Genomic DNA, 15,682 nt, shown 5'->3' with positions numbered 1-15,682 from the left:
TATGAGTGCTTTAATAGCAACATTAATATTTTAAATTTTATATGTAGGAGTAAAACTGCTCCTATATTTATTACAAAATGTGGCATTCCATAAGCTGTCTGTAAAGAACAGCAGCCCTGGACAGAGCTTGTTTGATTACTGCTTCCTTCTGCTTATGTTTACTTTATTATCAGTTGGTTTTTTTTGTTTGTATTTTTAAGTAATGCCCTCAATGTCAAATATGATCCAGTAATAGTTATATTTTGTATCAGACATTATTTTAACAACATGATGCCGATGTAAAGAAAAATTGAAGCACTGCTGATGGCAAACCTCCTTTCAAAAAATATGAATCAACATAAAAAAGTTGTAAGAAATGATACATTATGTTGCTTTACGTCTTCCCATATTTGAGATAGACGGCTGGATTGAAAAAACTAGCTTTTAGCAAATTCATACATTTTTCACAATGTAATTGGAACTGTGGGTGTGGAAAAGAGTATTGAAAAGCCACATTCATCATTTATGGCCAAGGCTTTCTTGTGACTTCCAGAAAGCTGCAATAACTTAAAGAGAGCATTTTGAAAATCAGGTCAGACTGCCTAGAGGCCATATGCATGAATACTCCAACCATCACTAGCAGCCAAGATAGTTACTGACTGAGGTAGTATCAGTTCTTTCAGAAAAAGAGCTGCTTGTTAGCTAACCTTGAAATAGCACTTAGTGGGATGACTTCAGTTTAAGATGAAGCCAATTGCTCAGCAAAGACCATACATAGGTTCCTGAGCAATCTGAAATAAGAACTCTGGCAATGCAAACCTAGCTAGCTTCTGTCTGCCTCCGTCTCTCCTGCAGAAGCTTCTGTACTTGCGGGACTCAGCACAGTAAGTCAGCAGAAAATTATTTGCTCTTTTGTCAGTTTAGTTTTCTGCAAGATTGACACGCAGTAATGGAGGGAAAGGTCTGACAAGCACTGGCCTGAGCACAAGGTGAGGAACGGGACTGCAGGGATGTGCGGGCTACTGTCACTGACAATTAGAGAAGTCTAGACTGCTATGAAAACGCAGAATTTTACTTTAATGCTTTGTTCCCATTCCCACGGAGATACATTTACAACTGCTACAGATTCAATTGGGAACAGACCTTTATTCTTAATTATCTACCGTACCAGAAATGTTTGCAGATATACATTTATCTTTCACAGACAGCTCAATGTCAAAGAACCATCATTTGGTCTGTGTTAACTGTTGTACTAAAGGAAGATGAAAAAGGAAAGGCAAATCTTCACTTTCAATTACTACTATTAACTTCACACACTAGAAAGATCTATTAAAATCAGATCGCCCTTGTAGAAATAAAGTACTGTTCAGTTAAATAAGGGACTTTGTCGCACAGAAGGAACGGGAGTTAATGTGGTTTCAGACAGTTCCTCCAGGACTTCTGCTGAGTTTGGAGCAAATTATTTGTGTATTGCAATATGTTTTAATCAAACTTGTCCAGGCACTACAAAATTTGAAGGCTTAAAAAAGTGTTTTTGGAATTGTCATATATATCTTCAAAATTTGAAAGATGTATATTCAGAACATACTGACTTTGCATATTCCAAGGAAATAATACAGAGCTTTATTTGGGTTGGAGATATTTTATGAAAGAATGAACAAAGCTATAAATGATAAAAAAAAAAATGTAAAGAAGAAACCTGACAAAAGTAAGGGAAGGCAGTGGCAGCAGTAGTAAAAGACGCAGTGAAACATTGAGAGAAAGGAAGAAAGACTTTTCTTGCCCCATTGATATCTTTTCAGATAATCCACTAGGATAATAATACTCTACAAGACAAAAAGCAGCTACAAGCTTTGCTTTTTTATCTGATAGCTGTAAGAACTAGTTTCCTTTTAATATGCATCTAGCTATCAAGTTCACATGCTGCATTTAGTGACTTGGATTTAAAATTAGAGTTTAATTACAGACACTTAAGAGAATGTGAGCCAGCACAGAGCACATAGATATGAGAGAATCACAGATGTTCTGGGAGAGTGGAGGGTCTCTCGCTTGCTAACCTGAGAATTGTCCAGCCATCCTGGACATGTCATATCTACATGGAACAGAGACTGACTGAAGTAGAGCGTTTTTGCTTTTTCTAGCAGCAGTAAACTTAATCACCCACTTTATCTCATTTCCTTGTGGAATGTTCTTCAGGTATTTTTGCCCTCCTAGTTCTGGAGACTTCTTTATACCTCCATTGCCAAGTCCACCCATAGAAAAGCATCACAGCTGGCTTCTGTTTATCTACAGCTAAATAGACTGCTGAAAAGTAATTTTTCTTCTTACACGTAACAAAAAATTATGAAAAAGTTTATTTTTATTCTTCCTTCCTCTCTCCCTCCCTCCCTCCCTCCCTCCCTCCCTCCATTTCTCTCTTTCTTCCTTTCTCTCCTTCTCTCTTTCTCTCTTGCTGTGGATGTATCTTACTTATTTTGGGGGATCAATGTACATGTATATATATTTATCTCAAATTATTTATAGATGGCAGCAGTGTATTTCAGTGAAAACATTTCTGTATGTTTGTGATTATCAAATGCATTCTTCATAGTATGTTGCTGTGCTATATAGAAGTTCACGGCTCAGCATTTCTTGCAAATATGATAATGTATTTCTAGCCTTCACATGAAATCACTGGCAACACAGCAACTTTCAGAGTAATCCCCTTGTTGGAGAATGAGTGGCAGCTGCTTCGAACAGCTCTGCATCTACGCTGAATACACACACACTGTAAGGAATAGTCCAGCAATTCGTGCCACTAAGGGGTGTGAAGGGTTAACATTGAGGCCTGGGTTTAGGCGAGAAGAGAACAAAGGGATTTCTTCAGAGAAAAACTGCTGACTTTGCACAGACGTGCAGTAACTTCTGACAGCCGGCCAAGAGACCACTAGATAAGGAGGAAGAATACGAGCCTCCCTGTCCGAGCGGCCCCCGAGAAACCAACAGAGACTGATAAGCAGGTGCACCTGGGAGGACTTCGGATTCGGGAAACCAATTATAATAACCCTGCCTCTTCTAGAAGTAGTAATGAATATGTATTAGCCTAGGAGCATAAAAACCAGCCGCCTTACGTAACAGGTGTGCGTCCTGGTGGAGCAGAGACTCCCGGCGCACCCAGCGCTGTTTGCTTGCCTCTATTCATTTAATAAATTGTAAACTTTGATTGTAATCCTATTTGGGACTCAGTCATTTATAACACACACACTAACTAAATATACTGAATACTAAATACACTAAATACTCTAACTGAATACGCACACACAAAAAAACATCCAGCAAGGAGCCAAAAGCTTGTGCCACAGGCTTTAACGAAGGCTGCCAAGAGCATCTCCTTCTCTCCAGTTTCAAACAGAAAATAAAAAATAATTTATTCATAACTGATCTGTAAAAAATGTACAAATGGAATAGTACTCAGAAGGTTTGACTGGGGGCAAAGTGAAAACAACCTGACTGCATCAGCAGAAAGGTTTTAATCCAGCTTCAAAAATTGCGTTTTCCTGTCAAGACTTGGAAATCAGACAACTGGGCACTATAGAAAAGTGTGTGGAACTGCTGCTGACCACCACAGGGCTTATAAACCCTATGCACTTGCCAGAACGCTGCTGGTTGGGTTTATAAACCCAGATTGGGTTTATGATTGGGTTTATAAACTAATTAGCAGCACTGTGCCAAGCGAGGCCTGCAGGCCGCCCGCGGCCGGGCGCATCGCCCTAAGGCACCCCCCCCCCGCGGGGCGGCGCCGCGCGGCAGAAGCCGTGAGGAGGGCGTTTTGTGCCTCGCCTCGCCCCGTAGCGACCGGGCCGCCGGGTTCCACGTCGGCCGCGCAGGCGCAGCTGCGCCTCCGCTCACCTGCTGCGGGGAGGGGGCCGGGAGGAGGAGGAGGGGGTGGCGGCGGGGGGAGGAAGGCCGCGCCGCGCCGCCATGTTCAAGAAGCTGAAGCAGAAGATCAGCGAGGAGCAGGCGCCGCCGCGCCGGGCCGTCCCCCTGCAGCCGCAGGGAGCTGCGGAGTGGGTGGGTTTGGCTTTATTTCTTCTTTGGGGCGGGGGGTGCCCGCTTGTGCTTCGTGCTTGGATAACTCAGTGCGTGCGTGTGCGGTGTTCCTGCGGTACTGGCCCAGCGCACCGCTCCTTTGTCCGGCTGGGGCCGTGCTTCTGGGGGTGTTCCGTCTGTGACGCGTTATCTGGCTGGTCAAGCTCAGCTTTAAACCCTCCCTTAGCTGTTACTTCGGGGGTCTGCCCAAAGAAAGTGCGTCTTTGTCAGCGGCGGCTGAGAGTGGCATGGAGCTGGCGTACGTGTGGAGCTTCCAGTGCAGCGGGAAGGGAGAGAGTTGGTTGCGATTTCTCTTCCCCCACATGCACGTCCAGCGGTTTAATATATCACAGCCTTCATTTGGCTGTCAGGGCTAACGCTGATGTTGGTGCTGACAGGTCCCATGGAACCTAACACCAGAGCTTGTGATAAGTGATACTCTCGCCTAGGCCGCTGTGCTGTGGTAGAGCAGGTCACGTAACTCAAGGGTTGACGTGAATGGGAAGGCAGAAAGAGAAAACGAGAACTGATTTTTCCTTTTGTGTGAAATAGTCTGGTTTTCTGTCACTTATTGTTACTTGCTATCGCTTCATTTGATCTCCAGTACTGTTAGGAGGAAACTGAAGTTAGATTTGTTCTTAAAAGCGAAACAGGACAATCTGCTCACTCCCTGTGTCTCATTTCAAAATAGCTTCTGTAAACAAGGAAAGAGGGAGAAGGTTTAGAGGTCTGTAAAATGCACTGGAGTCTTGCAAAGAGTGTGGAATATACTTCTGTTCCCATTCTCATAGTAGATATGTAAATAAACTGCATTCAGTATATTGGGTGCTCTATCATCACCTGACCATCAGTTGCTTCCTATCAAAACATTTTCAGCCCAAGTTTTACACACATTCAGCACTTCTTAGTTCTATGAGACTTTTATTTGCATTCTTTTCTGCTCTTCTCTTTCCTATACCCCATCGCAGGGAGGCTTTCCGTACCATACCCTCTCTGCTTTATTGATAACCCCTCTTTAGGACATAAAACTTGCCATTTGTACTCTGGCTTGCGGTGTCCTAGGCTAAATTTACCGACCTAAATAAATCCAGAGGTTAGCATCTCTCCAAGCATAACATGAAGGTGAACGCTCATTCTGAGGAGGCCTTTGTGGGCCTCCCCTTTCCGTGTGGGCTTTTAGCTAGCTGATGTCACCTCTCTGACTCTGACAGCCTGTAGTCTCCCCCTGCCTGATGAAGGACGGACACATCAGTTTGTAACTGCTGATGGGGAGAAAAAGCTGCCCCTGCAGTTCCAGGTGACTGTGTCATCTCCCCTGTTCTGCCCGCCTTCAGTTTCGGAATTGTGCCGTTCGTTACACAGGAGCAACGACTGTTCCTGCTGCCGAGCGCAGTGCCTCTGAAATGGCTCTGAAGTGTCAGGAGGTCTGAGTGCAGCGGTGACAACTGTAAAACCATTAACGGCAGAGTGAAGAGAGACCTTCATACCCCATCTAGTAGTAAAGTGCTGATGAACGCTTGGAAACCTTTTTCATTCTGTATGGTGAGGGCTAGAAGTTCCCCTGCTGTAAATGGCTGATCTTAAGTTAGAAGGTGGGCAGAAAAGGAGAGCAGGCTACTGGGGTGAGCAGGTTGTTGTCGTTGTTCAAACTGTACGGATACCTCTGGTGCAAAACTCTTCAGCAGGATGTAGAGCTGGCATGGCAAATGGTTATTCGGTACTAAGTCAGGTGTCTGACTTGAAAAGAGTCACATTCTCAGGGGGGAGCTTTATCTCCATTTGGTCTGGCCTGTAAACTATCACTGACTTCGGTATACCCATATATTTCCTATGATACTGGACTTAATTCATTACTATCCAAATTTGGCAAAACATACCTGTAGGCTTTAACTATGTCTTCCGTTCTTTCTCCAGAAGACTGACTTTTTTGGGGGTAATATCTCTTCAGTGGACTGATGTACTGTCATTTATGTTTTAGTCAGCTCAGTCATGGTCTTGAGACAAACGTTTTGTAAGGCAGAATTTATATACACAACCTAAATTATGGTACTGCAACAAAGTGCAGGAGGTGTTCTGATTTTTATTTTTTATGGCAACACTTTATTAGTTCTGGTTATGTTGTAGCATATACCTAAGGAGAGATCTTACTAATTTCTTTGTATGTAAAATTTGCTGATCTTTTAATGTTCACTACATTTATACTGAAGTTTTATATGTGGATTTAGAAGTATGAGGCTGGCAAGCTACATTTGGGTTGGGTCAGCTTGGCTTGTTGCAGCCTTGCTCAGTATGGAATTGTGAAATTGCTTTGAATAGATGTTTAGTGCTAACAGGAACAACAAGTTCATGTTAACGTTTTAAAATGTGTCATGTTCTTCTGTTGCCATTTTGCTTTGCTTAGGTTCTATTTTATTTTGACTAGTGTTTTTTAAAATTAATTTCTTTATCGAATGATAAGGTACTCCTTATTTAAATGATCAAATGCCTGTCAATCTGCAAAACTTTGAAGCCTTAATCTTTAATACTTAAAACAAGTATTAAAATGCTAAAGTATTATGAATCTTGAGTTTCAGATTTGGACCAGGAGGACCATGGTCACAAATGATCAAAATAGCTTAATAATATTATAATATAATAGCATAATTTTTTTGCATGCTCTTGTGGCTGTTCCATGATGTTTTCTGCTCTGGAGACTTTGTATTGAGGTAGAACTCCTCACAGATAGTATATGAAACTGATTGTGGCTTCTTTAAAAGGAAGATCTACCCTGGGCTTTACTGACAAGTTATAGTTAGTGAATGTTAAAATAAATTATGATGTGGAAGAATTAGTTCTGAATATTGAATATTGTTGATATGTGATCTCTGTGTAGGCCCCTTCCAAGTCCCCTCCACTGTCTGACAAAAGAAGTAGAACATCTTCGTTTACAGATCAGAATGATGAAGGCTCCTTAACTCCAGACAAAGAGGTCAGTTGAAAACTCATTTTCTCTATTTTTAAGCTTCAACGCTTCATTAAGAAGAAAAATAATCTGACTTCGCTTCCTTGATTAATGCTTTTTTTTTTGTTCCTCATTCTCTCTATTTCCTGTGCACTTAAACACAAGAATAGTCTAATTTTTAGGTTAAGTCCCAGAGTGTTTCATATTAGTGAGACTGACCTTTAAAGCCCTACATTAAGACACCTTTTAAATCCTTCTCCAGGTTTAAAAATCTTACTGCTGAATTAGAGTCAGTAAGCTACTGGGAAAGGAGTTACATCCAGAGAGATTAACTTGTTTTTCCTGCCTCTTTTGTTTGAAAAGTTGGGCAAGTCCTATTAGCTGTAGAGGTAAATTTAGGCAGACTATATATATATATAAGTATTTGTTTTCTTGCAGTGGGCCCATCCACTTCAATTTTAACACTACATTTTCTTCAGGAGATGACCAGCTATACCTGAAACTTGTCTTAGATTATTAGGAACACTACCAGTGATTACAGCTTGGCAGTTTTGATTCCTGCACTGGTAATAACAAAACAAAACAAAAGGAAGGCTATCTTGTGGTTTTGTTTTTTGCTTTAGAAATGCAATATTCAGTTTTCTAATGATTTTTTTTTCCATGTACTGTTGTATAGAATGACTGAATGACTTCTTTTTCTCCCTGGAGAGAGGCTTTCTACTAACTGATGCTCTGTTAATGTTGGCAAGCAGCATCATCCGTGATAAATTAACTGCTTTAGAAAGGAGAGCTTGCATTTTCTTCTTTTCCACAGAAAAAGCAACCTGCATGTCTTTTCTAAATGTGGAGTACAGAAGTTACATGCTGCCACATGAGAACTACACGAATGTGGTAAAGGTTAAAGGAATGATTTGGCCAAGGTGTTCAGACGCTTCTAAGCAGCAGAAGCTTAGTAGAATATGAAATAATGTAGCTGTGAGACAGTGACGTTCGTCTGTGTGACTGGTTCATTGGTTTTAGTCTGTCATTGGCTTGACACTGCCTATGCCTAAATGAAAAAAATCTTCCTCTCTTCAGTGGGAAATGATTAAAGGAAAAGATTAATAAAAGGGATGAGGAGTGTTACGACTTACACAAGTACCAACTGCTTTTCTGCTCAAATACAACTCTCACATTGAGTCAAACTCAGAATAGCTGTGTTTAAAAAACAAACAAGAACAAACAAAAAAAAACAACAAAAAAACCAAACTTGTATTTAATTTTAAGGGTGGTTGCTTTTATTCCAGAAGGTCTGGAAGAAGGTCTGTATCACCGACAGCTTACCTTATTTTTCAGTTGAGTTAATAAAAAAAATGCTACCTCTTTTCACCATTCCGCTAACATAATATTTAAAAAATAATAATCCAAATATTGTTGGGCATTACCTATATGTGTCAATGCATCTGCAATCGTCTTCATTTCTGTTGATTTTTATTTTTTAGTGCTTCATTAAACTTATACTGCCCCAATCTGTTTTTTCCAGTCTGCTTTTCCAGACAAACAGGAGAAGCAAAGAATTCCCCACAAGACATGCCAAGTTATGCTGGAAGAACATTATCATGCTCTAAATACAGTGGTTACACTTGGAATGATCAGAGAGAGAGATGGAGAAATAAGATTAAGAATGGAAACAGAGTACTAAAGTGACCTCAGATTTACAGTTATCCCCTGACATAGGAAACTGTTAGGAGAATTTTACTTACGAAACACATTCTGTAATTAAAATTCAGAAGGTAGTGAAGATGCTAAGGGAATGAAAATCTCTGCTTTTTAGTATGAGCTGGTTTTACGTCAAATGGAAAGTTTTAGTAAAATAAAGATAAATTTACATCATCAAGACATGAAATATTCCTCATAAGCGTTAAGACTGATTAAAAGCAAATCATCCTTGAAATGTAGTTGTTGGATTGGATTTCCATAAAATTGAGTTCAGTGGCAGTATTTATGATGCTTAAAAGAGAGACAGATATTATATACTCTCTCTGAAAATACATGCCCCGATTATGTGGAAGGGGGACACTTTTTAAAGCAGTGTTTTTGTTTGATCATACATATGTTTTTATGTACAGTTGGCAGTGGTGTTACAATGAACTAAAGTTGGATGTTTAATGTACTGAGAATGGTTTTGAAGAATATCATATACTGAAATGTTTCTGTAGTACGTGAATATTTGCTAACATTTTGGTATAGAAAGCTTAAACAAATAGAACTGTACAGTATTTCATGGTTCTTGTATACATCTTCTCCCTCTGGCTTATTACATTTTAGTGTGTCTTTAATAAATCCACACTTTCACATTTTTAATGTTGTTAATATTAAAATATGTGTAAAAGCTTTGATTTAAACTCAACACTTTTACAATATTTTTAGAATAAAAAATTATATTTGTAATAGACAACATTAATCTGATCAAAGAATTACAATAAAATGTGCAGGCAAACATTTTTGCTTTATATATTTTTTTTAATTTTTAATTTTTTAAATTTTTAATTTTTTTTTTAACGGAACGTTTTGTGATTTTGAAAAACTTGTGTGCTTCATTCATGGAACACTAGCATAAATTTCTTTTATTCCTGCCTGCTTTCTTCTTCAGCTTCTATTTTAATGAAGCTGTGGATCTCCAGGATCTCCACAGAAGCAGTGCTACGGAGAAGCTCATAATTTCTTTTTTGTATAAAGAAAAAGCAGAATTCTGTCTAGTTCTGTATTCTGTTCTTGCAAGTAGCCTGTAAAATATGGTTTGGGTGTAAAGTAAAATCACTGATAAAAAACTAAAACTTCTTCAAGCAGTTTGTGTATCAGATACTTCCGGAGTTGGCCTTGATGTCATTTGAAACAGCCCTGGATGATTAAAACTTACTTGTTGTTACTTCCAGTCTTTTCCAGGGAAGAATAGGGTTTGGTTTTCAAATTTCAGTTTGTTACTGCATTGACTCTTGAACAGAATTAGGGGGAAAATATATCATATTCAGTATCACTCCTAGAAGTTCAAAATTTTCTTTTGGTTTAGTATAGTTATTTTTACAAGTCAGGACCACATGCAGAGAATAACAAAGCTAGTTCTGAGCCATTAACTGAGAGGGAGCAACTGATAGCTTGATGTGGATGACCTGGCAGTTATTCAGGTCCAAATATCAGTCACATCCTCACAAGTGTTATGGAAGTGACAGCAGAGCACTGTATATGTAGCTTTTCTTAGAGCTAAAGATAAAATAGCAATGTACTTTTTAGTCTTACTTTAGTACTGTAAATTGACTGTTTTAAATTTAATAGAAGTATCTTTCTAGCATTGGCTAATAATAAAGCAGGACAAGTAAAGCTGGAAATAATTTGTCTTCTGCCTTTGTTAATGCTGCATCTTTGATTTATTCATCCAATCTGAAGTACTTCTAAATAGATACTCCCATCCAGGGGTAGCAGTAATTCAGATATATCTGTATTTTTTCTTTCTGACATGCAAATTTAAGACTGAATTTTGGAGTCTGTCTAGTTCTTATCTAAAGCTTGATTTTTATAATTCTTGATGCATACACAGGTTTATTTAGGTTGCTTATCAAAATAACATACCAGGAAAGAATTGTTTGATTTAGGTATTAACTCATCCTGAAAATGCAGTTCTGTGCCCTCAGGTTCTGGGGCTTTTTTTAATTGCAGAGAAAAGTCTTGAACTTCTGAGTTCTTCCTCCAGTATTTTAATTCCATAAATGCAAGAGGGATGAGGCATAAAAAGATTGTTACAGATTGCATGAACCTTTTATAAAATAGATAGATCAGCAAATTACTGATTTTATTTTTTTACAGCTTTTTTGGCATTCCCCAAATCTGGCAAATTTGGGGGTGGAATGGACTTTTTTTTTTTTAACTATGGGGGAATGAGTTATCTTTCTTAGTAAGATTTGAAACTAAACCATTAGCCTAATAGCTGACATCCTTAGCTCCTTGAACTAGGTGTATAAATACTGGTTTACCTCTTCAGCAAGCTTGTAGTATAATCCCTTTCCTTCTGTTTTACTGTGCATGTACACAACATGGAAAAACAGTACACAAACAATTAGAGAAGCGTTTAAGCATTAACATTAGAAATGAGCAAGTGCCGTGATGCAAATTCATACAGTTAGTAAAGTACAAGTTTCTGTAATAACAGATTAATCTGAAACATGGAACCACTGGTTCACTTCCTTTTTCTGAAAGGGAATAATTACTGCCAATGGTAATCAAGCAAGTGTTGTATATATATAATATGCATTAAATAAACTAGTCCCCCCCCCCTTCAGAGGAAGGGTACTTGGTAGCACTATAATCCCTGTTAAATTCTGCCTTTATTTCACAGCCTGCTAAGGAACTCATTTGATCTAGGGTTCAGAACTACTTTGGCCTATGTATCCCGTTCATCAGAGTCATCAGAGTAAAGGAATATTTGAGCATGGTAATTCTTCAGAGAGGAAGAATAGCAAAAACAGTACAAAAGCATTTGGTTCTTGGGTTCAGGAAGTTCATAAAGAACAAGTAGGGCAGCTTAACTGAGGCCAGACATGAGGGCTACAAAGACTGTGTTTCCAGAATTCTGAACAAAGATTATTTCAAAAGAACTATTGTTCTTTAAGAATACTTAAAGGAATGTTCCAGGTTTCATTATCTAATTTACCTCTTTGTAACTTTTTCTCAAAGGTAGAAATGTTTGTTGTTGTTAAGATTTTATTTGCAAAAACAGAGTAATTCTATATTGTGATAAAAGACTAGCAGTATCACAGCCTTAATTTGGTGCCTGAGGTAAAGGTCAGTATGGGACAGAGTTCATTTACCCTGGAGCATGTTTGAAGCATAAAATTTTGAAAGATTTTAGTAGGATTTCACTAAAAAGCTTCAATTGTGATTTGATGGTGTTCAGAGGATTAGAGAAGGCTAGTTAAAGCATTAATTACAGGTCTGCACATTCTGTCTGTTTGCAGGATGCTTCAGCCCAACTGGATTCCCAACTTGTCTAGTTACATTAATCACATCAACTGCTTTGCAACATTATGTGATTATTAATCACATAATGCTGATGTGTTGTTAGTGATATGTTAGTACAGCAGTAGGTACGTTTAATGTTTCTGAAGTTGCTAAACTCATTCAGAGCGGCCCCCTGAAGTACAAAAATCCATTGTGGCAATATTTACAAGTGTTTAATTTTGGAAGACTTTTTTTTCTTGCCTTTTTTGCAGGCATAGGTGAATAATTTTCGGTGACTTCTACAAAAACCAAACAAACAAAACAAGTAGACAGCTCATACTAAAGCCATGCTGAATAGTTAATTAAAAATTGAAAAAAAAAAAAGCAGATAAAAATGGATATATATTTTTGGAAAGTACTAGGTATTGCAATTATAGGACTTATTCAACACCACTGCCTGTAATATAGCTGTAAGAACAAAGCAGACAGTGACCTGCTGGAGTAACAAAAATGCTATGAGCAAGTACTTAAATATTTTCACTGTTGGGCACCCAACATCTGAGAATGGAGGATGAGTTCTCTAATACGAAGATACAGTCGGTTCTAAGGAAATAACATTCTTGGACCATGATTAAGTGTATTCTGCCTTTGATAGCTGTTTGAAGTGTGAAACTCAGCTCTTGGCTAACTCTTGGCTACTGGAAAGGAAATACCTAGCTCTTTCTTTTTCGTATGGTGATTACTGCTCTGCCTCAAACAGTATTATTGTTTTCTACCTGTGTTTGCAGGGTTGGTTCCTTCCCCTTTGTGCTAGCCTTGTCTTTTTTGCAGTAGACTTAAACAGCGAGGTGAAGCTGAGATGATTTAGTGGCGTCCCTGCCCCAAGCTTCTGAGTAACATTTGTGAAACACAACAGTAGTGTTAATTGCCTTCTACTGTTTGTGTAAACTGTTAGTTGCAATAGAGACCCTAGAGTGGTGTGCTTGCAAGCTCAAGCAGTATGGCATAAATTCATAAGCTTTTATTTCTTAAAAACATAGTTACTGTGCACTGAGGTATTTTAGGCTTTGCAGAAGCTGATAGCTTGGTTCTGCTGATCTTGCCATGGAGGAGTTGCATATGCTCCCTGTCAATTGTCCACTGAGTAGTTGGAGTGAATTTAACTCTCTCCATTGCTTAAACTTCTTCGTTGTCTTCCCAGTAAGGTTAGGGGGTTTTGGTTTTCGGGGTTTTGGTTTTTCTTTGGGGTGGGTGGAGGGTGTTGGGTGAGGCTTTTGTGTAAGACTTTACTAGGTAAGCCTCCTGCTAGAACTTCGTTACACTTATGTGGTCGTGGACCTGGGGGGATGACGGAAAACAACAATTCACAGAAGCTGAACATACTGACTGTCCAAATTTGTTTTTAATTTGAAATGAAGAATAATTTGTTCGAGATGAATAGGAATTCTTTTTAATGCAAGTTGTTTGGGTAATGCAAGGAGTTTGATTTAAGCAAAATAATTCTATAAGGAAATTTCAGTGCTTAATATTTTGAGAAGCAAACATTAGCCTACCATTTCTATGAAGTGGTAATTTGAACTATCTGTGATTCCTGAAGTTCTCCACAGTCATGTTTTGAAAGTGACTCATCTAAGCTTAAAATAGGTTACATTTTGAAAATGTTTATAATCCTTTGGTTAATAGCATTTGCTTGGATACATGTAGGAGTGTTTTGGAAATGTTGTTTCATCGCATTAACTGGTGTTGTCTAATTCTTTGACTTAAAGATTTCATCATCATTTTTTGTTCTTGAGAATTTACACACTTGTAATTCATGAGGTTATCAGTCTTGCTTGTAGCATTGCTGCTGTGTGATTATACATAGTATTTGCCATTTCTTTTTCTGGCATATATCTTTTCAGAAGCATGTGTATAAAATGAAGCAGCTCTACCTCCAGTTCCATTCATTCCATATTCTAACACATTTTCTAAAAGTTTTTGCTATGCAAAAATTGCAAGTCATGTAGCATTCCAGATCTTACACGTGAAAATATTTTTCCTCTGAATTTGAGTGCTTGTACTACAGCACTGGAATGAATATAGCAGTTGGAAAAAAAAATCAAACCCTAACTTTTTAGTAACAGAATTGATTCCTAAAATACTATTAGTAACTTGAAATAAAACAAAATTGTTCTGAAATAGTGTGAATGAAAAAACTTACCATGTTTTGTTTCAGTCAGCGAACAACAAAATTCTGTGATCTCAGGTTGTAAGAAAGTTGAGCGGTAAACTTCTGTATGTAAGTAGAATTATGGAAAAGGAATGCTTTTGAAACCTGTTGCACCATTAAGTTGCATTACATTACATGTATATATCCTATTCCAGAATCTCTTTTTCTTCATGGAATTTAAATCTCTTCTCCTATACTGACTTGATACAAATGGTTTAATCAGTTTCTGGCTGGTTTTGTTTTTTGTAAAGCAATAGTCTGCAAGTACTTCAAATAGTTCTGTAAGGAATGTTTTTTTTTTTTGTATATGGTTAGGATTCCACTGTATAAGAGCAGTAGTAGAGAAGACAAATCATGAAATTTATATTGCTTGTAACTGAAATACTGATAGAATGAGTTTTTCATGCATAACTTTGAGAGCAAAGAGGGCTAAGTGGTATCAGAAGACAAGTCATCCATGGAAGCTTAAAATCATCAGTGCCAGTGCCTGAAACACTCTTGTTTTGGGCTTGACTAGGATACTTTTTAAAATTGTATGTTTCTTATACCTCTAAATGATCAAAACTGTATTTTGACTGTTCTGAAGTGAGTGATCTAATGCATATTTTCTGTTCATGTCCTTTCTGTTCATGCCTTTACCAGTGTCCGTTGTCTCCTTTTTATGATGTTTTTAAAAGTGTGGAAAAATTTAGTAGAATATTGCAACGTTCTTTACCTTGTTACTTGATTTATTTTCATTTTCCTACTTTTTGCATTGAATGACAGCTGCTAGCCGGGATGATAGCAGAACCCGCTTTTCTCTCTGAGTATACTATCTTTGCTTTGGATCCCACCAAGCAACCTAAGCCACAGAGTGACGGTGTGGTGAGTCCTCCCACCCCCCCGTAGCGATGCCTTTAGCAGGGGGAGGAGAGTACTGTACTAGAAGGCAAACCTAGTGTTGCTTGTGGCTTGTTCTCACAAAGGCATCTTAACTACCCTGTTGCTAACCCTGCACTAAATTTCACAGAGGTAGTTCCCGATAGCTCTTGGCTGGTGTGCTGTATGATGTGAATTTGTTGTAACACAACAAATTAACATGTTTTCTGTTACACAGGTAACCCTACTTTAGCCAAATTTAAAGTAATTGTTGCACAATTTTGTACACTTGTCGCTTAGAATTCATTAAAGCCATTGTCTTCCTCTTCATTTTATGTATGTCTGTGTCTATTTCAAGATAAATGGATATGACAAGCACTGAGATCGTTTCTCTGCTTTTCTCATGTCTTTTGCTGTTTACAGTGAAAGTCTCATGTCACTTACTACTAATGGTAGCAGGAAATTATTATCATACATAGGCACTGAAATTCAGCCACTTCTAATTGGTAACTTGGCTGCCCTTATTACAAGACTAGAATGTCTCTTCTAAATTGTTAGATTTCGTTTTAAACATATATATTTCGTTGTCTGGAAATGTTGTTTGCATAGTCTACATGTGGAGAATCTCAGTGAGAAGAGAACAAGGGGAGTGGAGA

General features: G+C 38.3%; 1 protein-coding gene across 5 annotated transcripts in view; it reads left to right on the top strand.

Annotated features, from left to right (window-relative positions):
- Window positions 1-2,545: 2,545 nt before the first annotated feature.
- Window positions 2,546-15,682, top strand: part of GOLGA4 (golgin A4) — a 64,891-nt gene continuing 51,754 nt past the window's right edge. For 2 of the 5 annotated variants that reach the window (XM_083824921.1, XM_083824918.1), the window contains exons 1-3: window positions 2,546-4,029; window positions 6,920-7,015; window positions 14,934-15,032. In XM_083824921.1, the coding sequence (XP_083681047.1) occupies window positions 3,940-4,029; window positions 6,920-7,015; window positions 14,934-15,032 (285 nt within the window). In that variant the 5' untranslated portion in view covers window positions 2,546-3,939. The remainder of the gene's footprint in view (window positions 4,030-6,919; window positions 7,016-14,933; window positions 15,033-15,682) is intronic. The other 3 variants (XM_083824920.1, XM_083824919.1, XM_083824922.1) reach the window with 2 other exon arrangements.

The sequence above is a fragment of the Anser anser genome (genome assembly GCF_964211835.1).
Source record: "Anser anser genome assembly, chromosome: 2".
In the NCBI taxonomy this organism is placed as follows: domain Eukaryota; kingdom Metazoa; phylum Chordata; class Aves; order Anseriformes; family Anatidae; genus Anser; species Anser anser.
This window is presented reverse-complemented; position numbering and strand designations above follow the sequence as displayed.